Source organism: Nothoprocta perdicaria, unplaced genomic scaffold, assembly GCF_003342845.1.
Source record: "Nothoprocta perdicaria isolate Ctin4 unplaced genomic scaffold, notPer1 scaffold_88, whole genome shotgun sequence".
NCBI classification, from domain to species: domain Eukaryota; kingdom Metazoa; phylum Chordata; class Aves; order Tinamiformes; family Tinamidae; genus Nothoprocta; species Nothoprocta perdicaria.
In genome coordinates this window covers 973432-996444 of record NW_020456176.1, presented here as the reverse complement: position 1 = coordinate 996444, position 23013 = coordinate 973432, and the positions used below count along the sequence as shown (strand labels likewise).

Genomic DNA, 23013 nt, shown 5'->3' with positions numbered 1-23013 from the left:
CCATATATGTCTCACAGAGTTATCCACCTGTCCAAATCCCCCCCAATCCAAAAAGTGCTTTGTGCCAAGTCTAGACAAAAATACACACAATTGTAGGCTTAGTATTTTTAATACAATGATTGACCTAGGTTAACTTTGAAACACAGTAATTAAACAATTTTACAATACAGATTAAGGTCAGACATAAGAAGTGCGAAAGTTCAGCTCTGCATTAGTAACTGTTTTTCTACAAGTTGAATTTCCATTATGGTATTTTAGCTTTATTTATTTTAGCTTCCTGCTTAAACTCAAATCAATTCCATGTCCAACTGCATTCTCCCATTTTCCTCCTCGTGCCGTGTTGGTGATCACAACCGAGACTGCACGTTTTCAACAAATTTCCTCAAACAACTTTGATCATGTGTTACAGCCAAAAAGAACAAATGTCACACATTAAAATGGAAGCTGACATCTGAGTATTGCTCTCAAATGCATCAGTTGGCACATGAGAAAGTAGGTGAAGTGATTGCTATGCACTTGGAAAGAAGACAGTAGTATATCTGCTGGTTAAATTAAAATGCTAAATCTGGAACTTCTCGATCCAATTAGTTTCTAGATTTCTGTAGCATTGTGACCATATTAATTCATGTGTTTATATTCTTTTTTTTCCCCAAATAAATGTCCATTTAATAAAAGCAGACAGAAATATATCTACCCTCTACTCAGTCCTTCTAAGTTTTTTCATTTATATATTTTTTTTCGAAGTAATCCAACTCCAGTGCTTGAGCTATAGTTAAAGAATTTGGAGTACTTAAGTAAAATTTAATCCTATTTTGCTGGAAAAAAAAAGACAAAAACACCCCACAAGAATGCATGCCTATTTCTTTGCTCTTTTACTTCATGCCAGAATATTATAATACTAAATAATCTCAAAGAAGAGCCTCACGAGATCAGGTAAGGAACAATAGTTACAATTGATGCAGGCATACACTGAGTACTTGTCTACAGTCACTTGAAAGAGGATTTGAAGATGAAATTTGCAAGAGGAATTTGAAGTCTATGAAAGCACCTGCCACACTGTGGTCAGAAAAAAAGCAGAAATACCAGCAAAGGAAAACCCTGCACTCCCACTTCCATTGGTGCAAATCACATTCCTGTAAATTAAAAGCAGGAAAAGCCTTCATTCATGCTTGCTGCAGTCTGCTGCAGCTTCTTACGCTTTAGTAAGACAGAAAAAAACCCAGATGTTTTCAATCAAAATATTAAAAAGTTCTTTTTTTGGTTTGATATTTATCCAGGTCACAGACCATGTTTTATTCATCTCTCTGGATGCAGAACAGAAATGGTAGATAAGTTTCATCTATGTAGACATAGAAAATTCAACTGGAAGAGACAGATGCATAACAACATTGCTATTCCAATTCATATTTTTCATTTTGACGGTGAAAGGTTCCCATTAGAAGAGACCATGTGTGCTACATGTTATGAAACTTGAACATAGCAGGTACTTGCCAGTCAAATTCTAGTTTTCCCCTTCTGCTCTACAGCTGCCATACACTGGTGTCTCAGGCACCAGTATTTTTATTTACTGCATTAAAACAAGGCTATTTTAACAAACACTGCAGCCTCTTGCGGCACATGCACACAAAGATCATCTTTGTGATCTGCAAGACAGATCACATAGCCCACCTAACAGTGTTAGTGTTATCCTCATCACTTGCTGATGTCTAAATATTAATTTCTCCCAAGAACTTCCATCACTCTCTACTTTGTGGCTTACTACACTATAAAACATATTTGAATTATAATTGCTTTCAATACACAGTCCTTTTTTTAAGCTAAATAACTTATTTGGAGTTAAAAATCACGTATCATTGCTCTAACTTAAGAAAAAGGAGCGGTTAAAGCTCAGCACTAGATATAGATCTTCCTTAATGATGCAGGTTATCCGAGTTTTGTTCAATATTCTAAGCTAAGTAAATAGAACAAAAAGTTACACGAGAAAAAAAATCTACACATTGTAGGCAGTATGGAGTTGAGCACACTAATGCTGCTTTCTAAATCAAAGTTGAAATGTTAAAATAGGTTCATAACTGATGATCTCAATTCTTAGAGGACTGTAAAATTTAACAAACGCTCTTTAAAATGTAATCAGGAAAATCCAGAGAACAGGATTAACCTTAATGAGATTGTGCACACTATTGCCAGACACAGCATTAAACTTTTTTCCCCCTGATGCTCTGCAACTATATTGTAACTTTACTTGATTGCTAAAGAAATTGGAAGTACAGCTAAAAGTTTAATCCCTGGTTCTGGATTTTCCTTTGACCATGGAAACATCACTATATACTCTTCAAATAAATTTTGCTCCTATTTTGAAGCCATACATCACAGCCTATAAGTGACATTTCCTGATCCGTAAGTAGTGTTGACACAAATTGTAGAAGGAGGCTCAGAAACGCAAGTCACGTTGGAAAGCAACTATGGACAAGCAAGGACAAAGACACAGGCCCTCCACGTGCCGGTCCAGTACCCAGAGAACAGGCTAATCTGCTCCCTAAGCACTAGCCTCTTCTGCTCCATATGCTTTTATTCAAGTAGCAACAACTTCATTGCAAGGTACGACATCAGCTGAAACCTTCCTCAATAGCAGCACTCTGGAATTGCCCCCTGTACCCATCAATACTGATGTTACTAAAAGAAATAACAAACACAAAAGCTGCATTCTCCTTGTGTATGGAAATATTTAAAAAGCTTAAATTATTTTTAAATAGTTCTTCCATAATAGGTTAGTAGAAGAGAATAAAATATACAGTCTTCTAACTTATTTAAAAGTGGTCCCTTCTAACAAACTGTGCAATCAGAAAAAAAAAATGACAGAAAAACTCCGGCAATATTCCCCTCCCATTCCATACAATTTCAAGACTTTATTATTTAGAATTCTGTACTGACTTAAACCATCTGTATAAGTTTTTATGGCTTGCACTGCTTAGCAAGTGAGCTACCTTGAATTCAACTAAGTCATACCACAGACACCCCAAATTCATCAGTTCTGTCAAGCACTAGAATCACTCTTTTTTTTAAAGAGGTAACCTAAGCACACAAAGGTCTCAAAAACTTTCCTCCTCCTCAGCCAATTCTCTCAAAAGTGCTCCAACATTTACCTTTAAGGCACAAGAACAGAAAGCTGTATTTTCTTTTGGCCTTCTATTAAAGCAGGTAAGTTCTCTATACCTTTCTTACAGACTACCCCTTTCATAAGAATTGGGCTTGGAACCCATGTTTTTATCATTCTTTCATTTCTAAATAAATCAAGTTAAAACTTTCCAAGTTATAACATCCCCCAGCCATTTTACAAGTGTTTCTTGCATTCTATTTTCCACTGTATTTGACACTACAGAGAGATGCTCGTTCCCCTCAAAGAAGCAGTTATTTTTATTTTTTAATGAAGTAGTCTATTTAAGAATATATACATTTAATATTCATTCTTCACCAGGTTACTCTGGTATGTCAGATTGCTCTCAATTTGAAAGTTTTTTTTCTTAATTTTGTAAGTTTTCTGTAGGACTTTTTCAAAGTGTCCAACAGTTACATCAATTTTCTACTCCTACACCTATTTGTTTCAGAACACAAACAGCAGCTCCCTCATTTGTTAAGACTACTTTGTATATTTATAAAACACAAAAATAACTCTTGTAAACAGTAGAGGGTCTGACAGTTTATTCTACCTCTCCTTTCTAGAAAGGATTCTCTGGTCAGAGAAGGCTTCCCTTACCCACCATACACACACACAAGAATGAAGATGCATTCATATCTGGAGTCTAGTTTTACTTACGTATTTACATAGCTATCCAACTCCACAATTGATCTTTTTAAAAAGAAATCTATTATAATAATAATTTGGAAAAATTAACAGGTTGTGAAACCACTGAGCAGTTGAGTTCAGAATCAAAACTGAGCAATGGTAAAATGGTACAAATCCTACAAAGGGTAACAACAATAACAAACAAACAAAAGCAAGCCACACAGTAACACACTAACTCACTGCACAGAATATTCAAAATCTAGAGCATGGCAACAGGTGAAAAAATGATATTTTTATTAAAATGGGAAAAAATATTTCAATGTTACTACAGAACATCTTTGTGGTAAAATGTGTTATTTGAAAAAAATCTGAAAATATTCTCATTAAAAGTAGCAGCCCATATCCCTTTCAGGAACATGCACAATTTCAGACAGCTTTTGCACAGGGCAAACTTATTCCTAACTCGCATCTACTTTTTGCCCATAGGACCAAAGACAGTATTCACAGAATAGGAAGTTTCAAAACATTTACCTCAATACACTCTCATTTTCTTTACCATATTGATTCAGGTCCCTGAGCAAACAGGAACCAACATACCAGAGATTCCAATGTGAAAGAGAGGAAATCCTCTATTTAGATTCCAGCACAAATTCAGAACCATAGCTAAAAAAGATATTTGTTGTCCTCAATGCAGATCTCAACTCCAAAAATTAATGTAGCTGAGCACACCACTGCTATTGCCAGCAGGGACAGATTAGATAAGCCAAATTTGCTGCTTCCGAAGGAGATAGAAAATGGATCTACAAACAATTTCAGTTCTAACAAGCTACTGAAAAAGTAGGGGAAAAAAAATCATCCTTGGTTTCAACCCTCCACGTTATCTTCAGGAGATGCAGACAGCTGAAGAAAACAGCTTTCAAGGAGACAAATGAACAAGTGAGCCCACTAAGTCGTTCAGCCGAATGTAAAGAAGGAAGCCCCCTGTGTCAGGAGACTGACGCTAGCCGCATCTCAAAGGCAAAACTAGAAGAAGAAATGTCCTGCTCCCACCCGCTTCATCTGTTCACCTCTTAAGAGGAGAGTGGCAACAGACAAATATTAAGATTTGTAAGCTAAAGATCAAAATCAGCACTAAATCAGAGAGTATGTCAGCTTCTCAGGTAATTGTAAGTCACAGTACAAAAATGAGATTTGATATAAATAGACAAAAATGAAACATCCCCACACTCCAGGGCAATCTTCTGGACTGAAAAAAATGACTGTCCTCGTGGCCCTGTAAACAGAAGGTAAGTATGACACCCCTTATTGTAGTTTCTAGTTAAAATTAAATTAATATGTATAATGACAGCAAGGTATTTGGCAAGATTGGTGCATTATTCATAATTTGAGAAACACAAGCAAGACACTTCAGATACAGAGTTTGCTGTGGGCAAGGGAAAAGAAAACTGCTTCTAAAATGACAATTAGCAGAATTTAATTCCAACTTGCCCTTTAAAAAAATGCAAACAACACACAATTACACCGTCTTTTGAACAATGGCATAACCCCAGCTGTCACACTGGGAATGTTAACTTCATACGGGGTTTGTACTGATCTTGCATGCATAAATTATGATTACCCTATCTTTACATATCTGCAAGTCAATGAAGACAGCCAGACAGGAATTTTGCAACTACTTGTGGTGGCCAGTCTTGAAACAGCAAACATTCTTCTTTGTTGTTTAATGAGCAAAAATATTTCACAAATTATGGCTTCAATGCTTGAAAACAGTTAAAACTTGGGGAGAAAGCTGATCAAATTCAAGACCATGCAAATCGGCACAGGTGCCTCAGGCCCCTACAGCGATCTCAGATACATGTTCTTACAAGAACTGCCTATTGCTGCCTCCAGCTCCATGTTCACTGTCGGTTGTTCTCATTAAACAGGCCAGCCTGGCAGCAAACACAGAATTGACCACAGGCTGCTAAAGGCTCCAAAAGACCTTAACTGTATTTCAGCTCTGGTGAGGCCGCACCTGGAGTACTGTGTGCAGTTCTGGGCTCCCCAGTATAAGAGGGACGTGGAGCTTCTCGAGAGGGTCCAGAGAAGAGCAACAAAGACGATTAAGGGACTGGAACATCTCTCGTATGAGGAGAGACTGAGTCTCTGAGTGAGTTCAGCTTGCAGAAGAGAAGGCTGAGAGGGGATCTAATTAACATGTATAAGTTCATGAAGGGAGAATGCAGGGAAGAAGGGGACAAGGTGTTAGTGGTGGCCAGTGACAGGACAAGGGAAAATGAGTACAAGTTGAAACACAGGCAGTTCCATCTCCAGGTGAGGATGACAGAGCCCTAGCACAGGCTGCCCAAGGAGGTTGTGGAGTCTCCTTCTCTAGAGATCTTTCAAACCCACCTGGATGCCACCCTGTGCCACACGCTCAGGAAGGTTGGACTAGATGATCCCTAGAGGCCCCTTCCCACCTGGAACATTCTGTGATTCTGTGATGCAAGTGCTGGTTAGAAATTTTTCAGCCACTGAAGTTTATCCTATTGTCTTTCTTTGTTCAAAGCACTACATCAAAATAGTATTGAGATACCATGTGTACCTCAACAATATCTCTCAACTACCCCAATGACTATTTGGGCTTGTTAAGGGTACAGGTTAAAAACTTGTAAAGAAGAAAAATCCAGAGTAAGTCACTGTTAATAAGATATCATCGTTTTGGGTGGGCGGAGAGGAAAGAAGCGCTTGATATACCTACCTTTATACAGCAGGAGGAAAGTTATTCTCAAGACAGAAAACAGAAGCTGCTATCTCTTCTGAAAACTTTCCTAACCATGATTTTAGGTAATAGGTGAACTTTACAGTCCTCTTCTATTTTACCCGAGAAGTTCAGGATTGCTAGGTTTCTTTTCTTTATGGAGGCCTAGTAACATGTTTCTTCTTCACAAAAAAAGAAAAGTCTACATGGAAATCGGTAACAATAAATAGGTCACAACATCACTTTGCTACTATGCAATACCACGCATCTCACCAGCATCTGGGAAGTCTAGCAGTCAACTAATGAATAAATAGGTCTGGCAGGCTTCCTGGATTATCAAAATTAAAGATTATGAAGCTTTCTGTTAAGGAAGGGAAGCTGGCTGAAAGCTGTTGGAGAAAACACAGTTATCAAAAAATGTCAGTTCACTGAGCCAAAAAACTATTTAATTCAAAACATTCCAAGCCTGATGAATTTTCAAAAAACTGAAGCTTAGGAGCCTTCAACCTTTCGGAAGTGCTTCATGCAACTGATGCCTGACAAATTTAACAAGAAAGGGGACTTTCTGAAGAGACTGAACTTCTACTTCACGACAATTTTCACCAAGTTTTTAAACTACCATTTCAGCCCTACTCAGTGGGTTTGTCTTTTCCCCCAAAATTCAAGTATTTTCAGAAATAAAGCAAGATAAGTAATTCTTATCTCCCATCAGATCAAACTCTTTCAGATTATTTTATTTTTTTTTCTGCCATTATAAAACAATAACTGCAGGAACTCAGTGCACCCATACGGCAACTCACTGAAATCAACACTTACTCCTCATCCACCCATCAATCCAGTAGCTTTGACATCTGGATCGCAAAGCATCACCTGGTAAGCAAACTATCAATTCTACAAGCAATCTACAATTGTTACATCCCAGTCGTCTTTATACGGCTATCCATTGCTAATGCTAAAGTCTTTAAAGTATTTATTTCCAATAGATCATTAATATACATAAACTCTTAAAACCATTCATCAGAAAGTAGTTATAATAAGCTTAGCCATACCACAACTTTATCAGAAAGAAAATACAGTGAACCTTCTAAACCAGCGATTTTGAAAGTTTTTATTTTATGATACTTAAGCTATCTATTTCCACTTTTAACCTAAAGCATTTTATTTTATGAATGACCAGCTTAAAATCAGATGTGCTACCAGCATTTGGATCAGCCACTGAGACACAAATCTAACCCGGTACTGTCAACTAGGTCAGCAAGAATGAGTTGTTCACACTCATGCAAGAGCTTTTCTTAAAGAAAATATAATAATTCCTCTTTTTCTGTAAAATTTCTTTGCTAGAATTCAGAATTTATAAATTGTTTTAAATACTTACGTTTGACTGAAAGAATCCTGAATACAGATAAACTGATTTCACAATTTTTCCTAAACATGCCAAATCCATACAAGACTACATTCTGCAAGGTAAGTAGATACTGTGTCTCCATTTACATACTATGCAAGTTGCAGACTGATAGTCCATCTTACAATGGCAGTTATTTTTTGTTGAACTAGTGTAATGTGGTTAAGAGGAACATGTACTCATGTGTGTTTTATTAGAGAAACTGAAACTATTTCCTACTGGAGATTAAAAAAAGGAAAACTGTGGAAACAAAATACTTCTAAAGCAAAGTAAACACACTTTAAGAAGTCATTTTTTAGAAGTTAATACACATTTATAAAACTTTTGATCATTTTCTTCCCAATCATTAAATGGCATAAGACAAAACACCACATGACCACATTCAAATTGTGAGGTTTAGGCTTGCACCTGGGCTAGAATAGAACTCATGCAGTTCCAAAACGAGGCCATGGACCACTTTCGAGAATTTATTGAAAGAATCTGTAGTTTAATTAATTTATTTCAGATTACATTCTATAAAACTCACAGTATTAGTAAGCTTCAAACCTAAGTTGGGGGAGGCAAGAGGGACAGAAGGGCACACAGGAAAAACATATATTTCAAGTACCTAGTTCTGTACCTCTGCATGTTTAGAGTACTTAAGAGTCCTGCCAATGGCTCCTGCACAAGACTGTTCCTAAATCAGGATGACTTGTCAAATCTATCAATCTCATACTCCTGCATTCTAACTCTACTGCTTCCAACACCATCTCTTCCTTCGCTTTGTAAAAAATATCTCTAGACAGATGCATTGATCCTAAATCGAGTCCTAATTTAGGGGTCTTCTAAACATGGAGATAGCAGATAACTCCTTTTCTAAACAGCATAAAAGGCAAAGGCAAGCACCTACTTTGTTTCTTGTAGCAACGGCTTTATTGCAAATCCTAACCACAATTTAAGCTGCTCCTCCCACCCAAAAAGGTCTGGAAGACTGTAAATTGTAAGAGAATTAGGAAACGCAGAATCTTGAATTTCATTACTCCTTTTATAATTGAGTGTGCTTCTTTAATTCAAGAGTCATATCCTATTGCTCACAACACGTCTCAAGATAAAACAGGAAACATCACTACCTTGCACATCTACAAGCAGGATTCTGTTCAGCCCCCCCACCATGAAATAGTTTGGAAAGACAATAGCAACAACTTCTTAAAGGAAGATATAAGTATGATTTTTATTTTCAGCAACAGGAAAACTCTTGCAGGAATCAGATAAATCTCCAATTCAGATTTCTGCCAACACCATATGAAGGCAGACTGTTACTGTGTACCAAACATCTTGATCCATCTTGTATGTCAAAGCTACACCCCATGCAAATAGCAATCCAGTTTTTACTCTCAAACTGCAAGAATGAGAAGAAAGAAGAGAAAAAACACAGTAGTATATCTGTATGGTACACTAAAAATGTTCTCATTTCCAGGTTAGAACTGTCAGCATCCCACACAATCAACTCAGTTGCTTGTTAAAAGAGACTTCCCTCTATTGGGGAGAAATGCAGAGCCACACAGAAGGAAAGGACTAGTTTCCAGCTCTCCAAGTAAACCTTCTAGCCTCTGCAGGGAGCTTCAGGGATCAGCAGAAGATGCTGCTCTGGTTCTTCCAAGTTTGCGACAGAAATAATCTGTCATGTTGGTTGACTGAAGCAGACAAGGTGAGCAGAAGATAAACAATCCATTTTTCCTGCCTAGGATACAGATCAAACTCCTTGATAAAATAAGTAGTAGCTCTAGTCTAAGGTCTCACTAATATCTGTTTTCTCAAAACAACTTTGAAAAATCATTTCCCCAAGCCAGCAGACAAGTGTTCTTAAAGCTGAAACGCACATTTATCAAGTAAGACCATACATTTTAGTAAATAACGTAAGAAATATCAGACACCAAATCAGCAAGTCTCCTCCAGGCACACCAAGGTTAGGGTTTCTCCCCCAAAAATCACTGCAGAAAGTGTTGCCTATGGTTTCTCACTCAGCTTACTCCCCTGAAAACACTGCAGAAAGTATCAATTAGTTCAATAAGAAATCCACGTATTTACATATTTACAGATAAATATTTTTAGGAAGCGCTTCATGATGATACAAGCCTGCTATGCTGGTTGACTCCTGATACAAGGCATTCTAGAAAGTCCTACAAATGTTCTTTCAATGTGAGGAAATACAGAGAAGACAGAGAGACACAGTTGGAAGATGACACATCTTAAAGTGTTTAAATAATTGAAGAGATGATATAAATGGGATGATAGAAGATTCTCAGTGGTACCCAGTGACAAGACAAGCAGCAACAGGAACATACCAAAACAGAGACATTTCAACTGAACATAAGAAAAGCTTCTTCACTATCAGGGCGACTGAACACTGGAATAGGGTGCCCAGAATTCTGCAAGTTCTGTATAGCTTGACGTACAAAAACTTCTTTCCAACCCCTCAGATCAAGCAACTAACACATCTCTATTTTATTCATACTTGTTTCTTTCCAGTTTAATCTGCCTTCAAGCTTAAGTCTCTTGCTGTGACTATCCACTACATCCTATCATTTCTCTTCCTCAAGCAAGTTCAAGCAATATCTGGAAGGAAGAAGCCTCTCCTACTCCGCAGAGGGCCCAATAACAGTCTCCTCAGCTTGTCTCTTGTCTCTCTAAGAAAACATTAACAAGATGCTCTATATTAACTTCACAGCCTCATGTAGGCAGAAAAAAAGTGAACAACCTAAGTTAAAGATGTTCAAGGATGATATAGCTGAATTATTACTTGTGGAAAAATAATGCAGGAAATTAGTTATCAGAAACAAGAAAGCTATTCTTTCCAGAAGATGGACAGGCATTAAAGGGCTGGAAATATTTCAAAAATACATATTTTTTTTTCTCCACCTAAATTTTCACCAGTGGCTGTTGATAAGGGATCTTCAATTAGAGAGATATTTGCTCTGATCCCATAGAGATCTTCTACAGTTTATGTTTCCTATTGAATATGGTCCTGAGTATATTTGAAATAGTATTCAGAATGACACTACAGACTCCATTCAAACTTGAATGGGAGTAAAGAAAAGACTTCTCAGTTCACAAGAACAGAGTAGTCCCTACGGCTGAAATTGTAACATAGTGTGTACGCCTAATTGTACCATAGTGTGAATAATAGCAGGTGCTAACAGCCTACACTAGCTTGTATTTTTATAGCAATCCTTTTTCCACTGTCCTAGAATCCTAGGATGCGTAAGGTTGGAAGGGACCTCCAGAGGTCATCTAGTCCAACTCCCTTGCCTTCGAACTAATTCGAATCCATCCATTTGTATGGGAGTTGTTACTACTCATGCAATGCTGAATTTGCCTGAGAGAGCAAATAATTTAGATATTTCGGAGAATATCTAAATGGGAATAACTCACAGGAAATAAAAAAAAGTGACAACGTTGCAACTATACGTAACCTGGGAATTAAGCTAGGCTGGAAATTCTAACACTTATACCCAGAATGAGTTGGGGACACATTCCCAAACAGAAAAGTCAGAAACAAAAATCAAGTCCTTTAAAATGGCTACAGACCAGTTACATGGAAGCCTGTGAGGAGGGCAGACTTCTTGACCTGACAAGACTGTAAGAGAAAGAACTTCCAGAATAAGGTAGTATAAGGGATGATACTTCTTTCCCTCAAGCACCAGAGGAAGGGATATTCATCAGGAATACATAAACAAAGAAACGGGATTAGACACTCAGGCGAAGATAACATCACAGAAGTCTCTTGGACTAAGAGAGAGAAGGTAAAACTTGTCTGGGTCAACAGGATTTTAGTGGCCATTGAGACAAAAGCATGCCAAAAAGAAAAAAAGCTGAGAGAAAATTCAATTTTGAGATCAAATTTGGCATAGGAGACAGTACAACTTTTACACAGATGCTAAGGCAGTAGAGCCTGGGTTTCCACCTCCCCCCCGCTTCTTCCCCACATCAGAGGGCTACACTGGCATGACCCACAATCAACCTCTAGGACAAAGCAGTAGCCATTGGAAAATCCCTCCTTCAAGATTAGGGGGTTCAATGGCTACACTCAGATGAAGTCAAATTTTCACATTTAGCTGGCCCCCTGTTGTGATATGCTCTCTGTTATTGTCAGCAAATCCGACAGCTAAAAATCACAAATTGAAGCACTTTAAAGTAGCTTTCTGTAATCAACCTTATATATAGCAGCAATATTAGTTACTCATTAACTATGAAGTATTTAGAACACCACTGACACCAAGAAAAAAAAAGCCAACAAAAAAAAACCAGTCCTTATTAATTGCTCAGTGATTTCTTAAGTATGATCTGCAAAGCTTTTTAAACAGGAGTTATAAAAATGTGACACCCATATTCAGCCTTAGTCTAATCACTGCCCTCTGACCTATTTGTGGCTCAGCAAACTAGAAATGCCCTCAGTTTATAAAGTGGTAGAATTATGGTGGTGAAAACTATTATTCATATAATGGATTTTATCTAACCAAGATGATTTAAAGGAGGTAGAAATTGTGGGTTTCCTTCTAACACCTTATATATATACACACACATATCTCCACATCTAGAGTCATTTGCACAATTCTCCCTTGAACAAAAACCCTGCGGTCCTACTATGATGCAGGTCAGGAATTCAAAACAATTATAATAGCAGCAGTTGAGAGGTCAGTAGAATAAAACATCTAAGAAGGGACTAATCCAGCTTTCTAAGATATTACACAGGTAGTCTGTGCCAAAAGTAGAAATGGAGAGACAAGAGAGACAACCTGAAGCATAAGTCTTTGATCCACAGTTACCTTTGCCTAATAACCTTCTCATAAAGGACATTGCACATCTGCTTCTGAATCTACAGAACTACATCAAAAGTCCCCTACTTTCTGCACCACCTATTCTTTGCAACATATCTGTGCCTCTTATGGTCTCAGTCAGATGAGGGATTACTGTCAAGTCTTCTCTAGTCTCTTCTTCTTTCTTCCTGGCTTTCCCACACCTTTAACAGATAGAAGGATAAAGTAGTAGATTAATAATGACAAAAGGACAGACCACATAATAGTTTTATTTCCTATTTCCTGCATTCCTTTGGTCCCTTCCATATATATATATATATAGAGAGAGAGAGAGAGAGAGTGGTGAAACTTACAATTCCCTCTTTTTTTTTTTTTTTCCCCCCCCCCCCCAGGAATTTGGTACCAGAGATGTTGATCACAATTGTTTTGCTTCCTCTCTTATCAAAGTTTCCAACAAACACAAGGAAGAGAACAAGGTTCAAGAGTAACAGGAAAGACAGTGGTCCTGACTAACATAAAGAATTTTAAGTTACTGAATTTGGAGTTGAACTCTGCAATCTATATAAATACAGCAAGTTCTGAAGGTTAGAACAACCTTGTCTTAAGCCCTCATATTTCAGTCATACTTCAAGAAGAGACCATCATAACTACTCAGAACACTAATATAATATGAATAATTAAAAAAAAAGGAGGAGAGTCAGGGGGAAGGAAGAGGAGGAAGTACTAATTTCTCATGTTCCAGCTGTAGGTAGTACCAGCCCTGGAATAAAACCCCTCAAGGGCACAAATTGATCCAATAAATTGAACAGCATGACATTTATTTCCTTTATATAACTATTACCACTTATTACCACAGCAAGACAGTTCAGGAGGCTCAGCTAACAAAATCCAGGCCACAAAAAAATCCCAGAAACCACAGCAGTCCCCCAAAGCAACTTAAAACAGAAAAGTAGTTCCCTATTAGATCACTGCAATTTTCCCTTCAAGAGAAGAACAAGTGAAAACATTACTGTTGACAAGATTACAGTAACATAATCTTGTTGACCAGGATCTTGTTCAGCTAACTAGTTTTCAGATGACTTTCAACTTACAAAGAACCACTGCTAAAAGAGGTAGAACTGCTAAAATCAGCAGCCTTGTTTAGCCAAGCTGCTTATACCTCACTCACTAGGAGAAAAAGCTAGTGGGTAATAAACCTAATTAGGAAACTTGGATAAGTTTCCTGTTCTTGTTCATGCTATGTTCCCCTCCTGTTTCCAGGTTAGTTTTAAACTAATTAGTTTAGAACTATCCACTTGGTATTGAGAAGCTTAATGAATCAACGTTCACGCTGCTCTACAGGGACCACAGATGTACATCAAGTTCAGAAAGAAAAACTAAACAGAATTGTTTGTCATGCAAAGCCACTCATTTCAATTGTTAGTATAGTTACTCGGTGCCAACCCAAAGCAATAATGGAGAGCCAGTTGTAACAAACAACTCTGCTTCCTTTGGCTGACAGAAGCTCCAACTTAAGGAGCTCCTTTAAGTGCCTGCAATGAAAAAAGATTGTTTTTCAGATCACTTCAGTCACATAAAAAGTAAACAGCTATTGCATAAGAAGGTACAATAAGAAAGTTCAATCCACATCTAACATTGACAGAACCTACAATGCTTCATGAAACATTAAGATTTGAACAGCTTCCACCACATACACATACTCAGAGTTATGGAGCACTAAAAAGATAATCAGTTTCACCCACACTATTGAAAAGTATCTGTTAACTCTGCAATAAATTTCTGTTTCAAGTACAAAGAACTCACAAAACTTTTCTTGCATTCTATGTAGACCATGAAGTTGTCCATGTAGCAGTTTTCCCTTTTGTAGAATTATGTTCTATATATCCCTACAATTGCACCTTCTCAATATATCAGAATATATCAGTGAACATAGAACTGTTACACATACAGAATTTTGTTTTCCTTTTTAAAACAAGTCTCCATTTTTTCCTGCGCTATTTTCTCAGTAAAGAATAAAAAAAAATCTTTTCAAAATTCAAATACAGATGTAAACATAAGTTAACCTTTTAAAAAACATTTTGAAAGCAGTATGCCATTGCTACTGAGAAAAGAGGTGGTAAGGCAAAAACAGCACAAGTTTTTTTTAACACTACATATTTGAAGTGAAGATAATATCAAAACAAACAAGCCCTATGAATTTCCTCTTTTGACCTTAAGACAGTCACTATGCTCAGCTGCAGCACTTCCAGCACAGCGAACACACACACACACACAGCCTGACCATTTTTTCTATTTTGTTTACTAATCCAGTTTGGGGGAAATAGGAATTGTACATTTCAGGTGGCTATTCACTGTCGGCTGATACGAATGCCACAGGCAGCTAAAGCAGTTTAGTTTAAAGGCTTATATTTCTGCTATCATTCATTACGCTGCCATGCATCTCATCCCAGATTTAATTCCTATTCCTCTTCCCAACAATGTTATGCTTGTGGTAACAGATTACTTCCACAATATGTTTCACACAGGACTCACCAAGAGACTCATATTGCAAGTCAAAGCATTGCAGCAGCACAGGATTACCTTAAACCAATATTACTACCCATCCTATTGGATGACCATGCTACATCCATAGTAAGCTTGCCTGCTGTTTTAAGAAGCTGAAGTGCCAGGGAAAAAAAAGAGCTCAAAATAAACATAATTTTCAGATCATTCTTACATACAGTTACTAGCTATAGCTACTAGCTTGAAAGGTAATAAAGCACTGAGCCATCAAAGCAATCACTGAAAGACAGGCAAGAACAGCATAGATTTAAAGTGAAATAACTAGTTCTGTTATTAGCACTACAAGACATTTCTTGTAATTGCAGCCACATTTGAGGGAGAAAAAAAAAATAATCTGCTGCAGTACAGCCACAGTGAAAGTGCAAATACCTGTGCATATTGTAGAAATAAGGATATGAAGCAATTAGCACAGCAGTAGTGCAAGTGTGGAGGTGATATCAAATGCAGTAGATATAAATCTTTTGTTTGGTGTGAAGTGTTTTTCCTGGCAAGTGAACATGAGGGATAACTTGTTCAAGAACAGTAAGCTAAAGCAGAAGATAAAGTATTTGCAAAAACAGTTCACAGTCTTAAAGCAATCCTCTACAAAAGCAGAGCCAAAACACAGTCTCCCCTTACAGAGAAGGCCAAAGCCTAGATCCACCAAAACAAAGAACTGGACATACCTGTTTATTCTAATTTAAAGGAAAAAGGCCATAAAAAATACATCAGAAATAAAGCAGATGGTATGATTCCACAAGCATACGAAAAATAGTTTTAATTTTGATTAAATTTGAGTTTTTACCAGAAAGCAATACAAAGCATACTTCCTGCAGAATGGAAGCTTTCTTGAACTAAAAGAAACACCTATATAAGACATTCCACAAAAGAAACCTCAACCAACAGATAAAAGAAACCTCAATCAATAAATAATGATGCATTTACTTTTTAAAAAGTAGCCAAGATGTTATTTAAACTCTCATTTCTAAAAATATTTCAACAAGATGCACAGCCCTAACAAAAAAAAAAAGGTATCAACTCAGATGACTGGAGTTACCTGCACCTTCCCTTGAAAGGCCTTAAATTGCTGTGCCAGTCCTTACTTGTAACTTGTACTTCCCTTATGCCCCATCATTTACTACTTCTGTCCCCTGTATCCATTTCATGAAAGGTAGAGGCTTTATTTCACCTTACAGGTAAAGTTCAGGCAAACTGGTGATGTTAGCAGAACACAGACAGACCAGAGAAGAGAATTGAAGAGAATATGAAGCTAGACTAGACTTTTATAGCTCCACACCACCAAATCAATGCAAAGGAACAGATTTAACAAGTAACATTGTAATCAAAACGCACCACAAACAGCAGTGAAAATATCTGTTATTCATCTCTAAAATATCTTGAAATTTAAAACATTGCACAACCTGGCTGGTGGAGAGCAACCCTGAGCTTTTAGAGACCTACTCATAAACAGAATTTAGAATTAGGGTATTTTGTTGCTGTTAGTAAAGTAACAAAGATGCTACTTAGGACAAAACCTACCAGTGAGCACTGCTGTAAACAGAACTTGGCACATACTGCAAGGACACCTATAGAATCAAGCCATTCAGACAACTTCAAAGAGCATCTAGTTTTTAAAACTCTGCTCAGGATCATGTGAAAGCTGAGTCGTCAAGATTAAAACACATCTATAAGATGGACCTTAGGCATTTTAGGAATGTTAGTACTCAATCTAATACACACAAGATTACAATCTAAACAGCTTTTTAAAAATAAATGGAATAAATTTACAAAAATTCTAAATACAGCTTGAGTCTTCAAATTTTTAGATTTCAAGCAACAATCAAATATCTCCAGCAATTTCAATGAAATTTTATCACTACTTCTCTCTCAAACTCATTTTAAATTGAACATTTGACTTTGATTCATATTTTGTAGGTCACTAATTAACATAATAGGTTGAAAAAAACTTAATTCTTAAATCTATAAAGATATGAGTCTGCAAACGGCTTCTGACAAAACACACACACACACACTCTCCCCCAATATAACAAGAGAAGTTAGCCCCCTAGAACAGAGGTCCCCTACCTTCACTGATCCTCAAACATATGTACTATGCATACATATACACACACAGAAGACAACTGAGTAATATTTCTATCTTGGTGTTGTGGATATGAACAATCTGTTGCCTACAAGCCTCACATGGGGCAATCTGACTTAGAGGGATTACCTCTGGCTTGGTTTGCCATTTCTATGAATTAAGTGGATGAGGAAGCCTTCTAACAGCGATACTCAAGTGATGCTACAGCACAGATGTAAATACACAAATGCAAACATCAAATTTAGTATCAATATGATAGGACATCAAAACACACTTCTAGTCAAAGGGTCCACAGAAACAATATAGCACATCCTGACTTCTCTTTAGTTCATTCTTTTAACAGAATACTAAAAAGTTACAGATAAAAGACTCCACTTTTTCTTATATTTCAAAATTTGAAAAACAGTTTGAAAAGTAAAGTTTTCACAAAGTAGAATGATGAGCTTCCCCCTCGCTCTCCCCCACCCCCTTCTTTTAAAGACTACTAAGTTTTGGAACTACTACTTTAAAATATCATTTCCTCACATTGCTCCAGAAGCATGGCAACAGAGAAGGTTGGAGAAAAAAAAGTTACACCATATTCACCACTCTCGTGCCACTACTATTGCTCCAGCCATCAACTGATCATCTTTCAGACTCTGCAAGTTAAGACTAACTTGGAATTTTCAAATCTCTTAAGAATACTTTGCTGACTCAAAGTAGTTAATTTTTCACTTTGCAAGTTATTTCAACTGATAATGTTATGTTACAAAAGTTTTTACTGAAGAGTTTCAAAGTAGTAGAGAAAAAAAAAAGTCTGTAAGTACACTACTTCCATTCTCCTGACTACTCACTTTCTTGCCACTTTGTTTACACTTTCTCTCAGATAAGGGCTGCTCAGCTCAATAGGCACACTAAATACCAGTTCTCAATAAAGACTGGCCTCAACTACTATTAAACTGTAAACAAAGTTTTTCCCCTCAGCGGATTGTAACCGTATACACCGAGTTCCTTTATATTAGTTGCATTTCGCATAATACAGCTACAAATAAATTATATGCTATCTTAAATAGCTTTTATTCCAAGATAAGAATATACAGTGGAGCATAAAGTAATAACATAACCAACTTAAAAACAGAAGTCAGTCCCCTGCTGAATCCAACAGTCAGGATTGTTTCTCAAACCAGAAAGTGAAATGTCACAAAGCAGGAAACCAAAAGAAAGGAAATTGTTTTATTATTTGTGAGACATTAGTTTGTCAGATTTAATGGGTTATCACAGCTTCCTCATCAATAAACTAGCCCTCCCCATGGATTCTGGTTAAATCACATTCTTTCCATAAAGGCCATTACATCCTTTCTGAACACACACACAAGAACACTTTCTTCCTAACCAGGATCGCAACTTCAAAAAGACAGTGCAAGTATACAACTGTATCATACATACAGGTGTTATAAACAGGTGCCTTAAAAGCGGCAACACCACAAGAACACAAAGCACACGTGGGCACGAAGCAGCTACCAGAGATGCTCAAAAAGGCCACGAGCATGGTCAAAGTTAAACCCTTGTAATTATAAGTCTGCCTAGTTGTTAGATACTCAATTCTTACTTTAATCTTTCTCAAGTACACAGAGGAACAACGAGTGAACTACTGCTTATCCCCTCAGTTACACCTGGATATGTTTTCACAGCTCAGCCATGAGGGAAGATCAGCACAGAGGCTAGGCTACTGTTTGAAGAGTGGGCTTTAAAAAAAAAAAAAAAAAAAAAAAAGTGTGTATATATATATATATATATATATATATAACAAAAATAAAGGTTTCCCTAAGAGGGCAGATCATTGCAGAAACGACAAAAATAAGTAATTCTACGTACTGAAAAGTTCTCAAAAATAAAATATAAAAAGACTAAAGTGACTCCGGGTTTCTCCGGGCCCGTCCCGCGCCGCCAGCGGCCAGGGCGCCGGAGGACGGGGCGGAAAGGCGCGGGCAGAGCCGCCTTGGGGCGCGCTGCGCCCGCTCCCGCCGCGCAGGGCCCGCGGCGGGGCAGGTACCGCGGCGCGGGGGAGACGCTCCCGCCGCCGGGCCCGGCACTCGGCGCGGCCCACCCCGCTCCGCGTGCGCGGGACCCCCCCCCGCGCGGCCACGTGACGCGGGAGCCTCACGGCACGAGACCCTCCGGGACACCCACCCCCCCCGCTCCCGCGGGGCGGGGGGGGGGGAGCTGCGGTCGCCATGACAACTTAGAAGCGGGGGGAGGGAAAACTTCAAATCCCAACCGTCAGTGCAGGAGCGGCTCCCTCTTAAAGGCGCACGCACCTCGCGCGCACACACACACACACACGGCTTCCCTTCCCCCCGTCCCCGTCCCCTAGGCGCTGCCAGGGAGGGGGGAGGAGAAGGGGGCAGCCACCGCCACTCGCCGCGCAAGCGACGAGGAGCCGAAACAAAAGGGCCCGAGCCCAGGGCGGCTCCGGGTCGGCGGCGACCGTTGGGATGGAGGGGCAGCCCCCGCAGCCCCGCTCCGCGCGGCGGGGGCGGCGCGGGACCCGCGCTCTGCCCGCAGAGCCGCTCCCCGCTTACGGCAGGAGCCGCTGCTCCATCCCTCCGCCGCCCCGGGAGCCGCGGTGCCTCCCCGCGGAGCCGCCGCTCCCCGAGCCGCCGCGTCCCCCCAGGGCCCCGCTCCGGCACCCGCTGCTCCCCGCTCCGCCGCCGCCTCCCCGCTCTTACCCACACAGTGCATGAGCCGGTGCCGCCAGGAGTCGAGTTCGCGGCGGACTCCCCTGCGCTCCGCCGTGCAGCGGGGGCTCCGGCACTGCGAGGCGGCAGCGGCGGCGGGAGGAGCGGGCGCCGCGGCGGCCATTCTGTCTGTTCCCTTTTCCATCTGCCTCTGACCTCACGCCCGCTCATTTACATACGGGCGCGCGCGCCACCCAGCCCCGCCGCGCGCCCGCCCGCCATTGCTCCCTCCTCCTGCTCCTCCTCCTCCTCTCCCCCGGCCCCGCCGTGCGCGTGCACGAGCCGCCTCCCGCTCTCCCCCCCCAGCATCCGGGGCGGGGAGCGCGCGCCGCCTCGCGGGGCTCCGGACACGTGTCCCCCGCGGCAGCGGCGGCGGCCCGCGCGCTCCACCCCCCCGCGCGGCGTTAAAAACTTCGCCCAGAGCCGCTCCGTAAATGGGCGGAAAGCGCCGCCCCCCCATTCCCGAGCCTACAAGTCCCGTCGGGCAGCGCGGCGCCCGCCGCCCCGCGCCCAGCGCCGGCCTCAGCGGGGGATGCTGGGAGTTGTAGTCCGCTCCTCTGGGGGCGGGAGGCTCGTGCTGCCTCAGCCGCCCCTCGCCTGGCCCTGGGTCGCCCGGGCCTCACCTGCTCTCCTGGTGCCCTCCCGAGCCTCTTCCTCGTCACCTCCGACCCTCGCGGTGCTCTCTGCAGGGTGGCAGTTGGGACGCTCACCCGGCGGGATGTCCACATGGACACTATGAATTTACACATTGAAAGAAAACAAAGCAAATGCTTTTCCTCCCACAGTTATTCAAGAACTTGCCACGGGGCTTCAGGAAACGATACCTCATCTCTCCGGGAGCCAGCTCTTAACCGCTACAGCTGAGCAGGGCAGCTCCACCGCAGGCACGGCGCAAGTGCTGCTCCAGCTGCTCCAGAGGGGGTTCAAAGCTGTTCATGGCACCGCTCAGTTCACCAGAGCATTTTTTATGGTCATGCCATTTGCCTGCTTTTTGTGAGGATGACCTCGAGCCAAAGAAGGAGAGCAAGCGAGGAAGAGTGTCATGTGGAATGGGGCTATTCCCACCCCTGTTTGGACAGGGCTGGTGTGAAACCTAGAGGTTTCATGTCTTAGAAATGCTTCACCTGCACATGTGCATGAGAAAGCCTGCTGTCCACGCAGGCATTACTTCAGAAATAAAGTCACGTTAAGCTAACGGCGAGAAAGTTAACATGCAAGTGTCAAACCGGATTACCCGAACACTTGGCAGCCGTTGGGGCAGTTGCTCTCCCCGTGCCGCGCAGGCGGTCGCCCCCAGCGCTACCTCCAGGCTCCCGCACGAGACGCCGATCGGTACCACGCTAACGTGACGGCTGCCGCCCGTGCCGTGCAAGAGAGCAATTAGCAGCCTTGAATTCCCGAGACAGAAAATCAAGATCTCGCTGTTTTCTCTGATCCTGGTGCATCTTGGAGTGCTGCCTCCTGCTCTGCACCTCCTTCCTCAGGATATGCCTTGTTTCAGCCACCGTTTATCTGGGCTTATTTGTGCGCTGTGGTATAAACCAGGATTTAATAAGGCCATAAAAAGCAGGAGATGCCCCGATTTCCCTCCTTTCCCCCAGAATGTCAACCCCATCCAGACACACTCGTCCTGTGCTGTAGGGTAGGCCAATAGAGCCGTGGTGACACTGCATCACAAACACAAATGGATTTCAACTTGGAACAAAGAACTGGAAGTAATTCCCCACTGATCCTGCCCTCCACGTAGCTCCGGAGAAAGAAGGCGAAAGCAGAGGTAGAGCTATTGGGGAATGGAGCCCTTACAGCTTTTTAATGGAGTGTTTCAGGAGAACGATGAGATCAGAACTGCAGGCCGAACGACAGCCTATTGCTTCTCCCAGCTTTTCCTCAGAGCAGGCAGCAATAAACAGCAAGCAGCAGCTTGGCCGTCGCCCTCCTTCCTCTTGCTTCACCCCAGATCTGCTGTGAACATCTTGACATCTTTTTTTGCACTGAATTTCCAATCAGCAACACAACCCTTGGCCTCTCCTCAAAGAGAGGCAGCAAAACCCTGGAAAACTCTCCATAGCGCATGGTAAAAACCCACACAAAATAAAATGGTACCTTATTTGGATAAAACGCTTTAGTTTCAAACCAACATTGTTCCCTAAAGGAAAAGTTATAAAAACACATATACTTTTTGGTTACAAGATATGCTTAAAGAGTTATAGTGCACTTGCTTTTCACACAAACCTTTGCGGATACTTTGTTCAAGTTTCTTAAAGGTGATGTTGTGTGTGAAGGGCATATTCAGGGACTCCCTGTAGAGCACAGCCATGAAGATCCATTCTGCTTCCACTGGAATGAAAAAAAAATAGTTTTTTAGCACACATCTTTTGTAAAGAATTTTCAGTAAAATAAACACTGTTGCTTCTTTAAAACAAATTAAGTTTCTTGAAATCAACACACAGTATACTTTTAAATACTATCCATCCAACTGAATCACGTGCATTGAATGAATCAATTTCATAGGGACACAAAAATGTTCCTCTTTTAATGAGTTTTACTTTAAGATGCCTATGGTTAAATAAAGAGAATAAAAAGCTTTTGATTTTCATTTGGCACTCTTTTTGTTTTAGGATTCCTCACATTTGAGAGACTTGCTCCATGCATTGAAAAACAAATAAATAAATATGGTTAACCAAGCCGGGCACATTCAAGGGAAGAGAAGAAAAGGGAAGATAAGTCTTGAACTCAATTTAGTTGTGCAGATTTTGTGTTCCTGGGCTTCTGTAAAAACCTCCCAAATCTCAGACATGTGGACATTTTTCCCTTCCAAAGTCAGACAAATCCAGGCAAACCAAGGATTGTGCTCAGTCAAACCATTAGGGGAATAATTCCTAAATTATTACATGGCTTTCCTTCTTCTCTATTAAAATGATTCCCCAGCCCC

The 23013-nt window shown here is 40.5% G+C and overlaps 1 protein-coding gene across 3 annotated transcripts in view; it reads right to left on the bottom strand.

Annotated features, from left to right (window-relative positions):
• The window catches only part of LCORL (ligand dependent nuclear receptor corepressor like), a 67746-nt gene extending 45343 nt beyond the window's left edge, over positions 1 to 22403 (bottom strand). For 2 of the 3 annotated variants that reach the window (XM_026052378.1, XM_026052375.1), the window contains exon 1: positions 20073 to 20226. In XM_026052378.1, the coding sequence (XP_025908163.1) occupies positions 20073 to 20226 (154 nt within the window). Of the gene's footprint in view, positions 1 to 20072; positions 20227 to 22313 lie in introns of those variants that run through there. The other variant, XM_026052376.1, reaches the window with a different exon arrangement.
• Between the last annotated feature and the right edge of the window lie 610 nt (positions 22404 to 23013).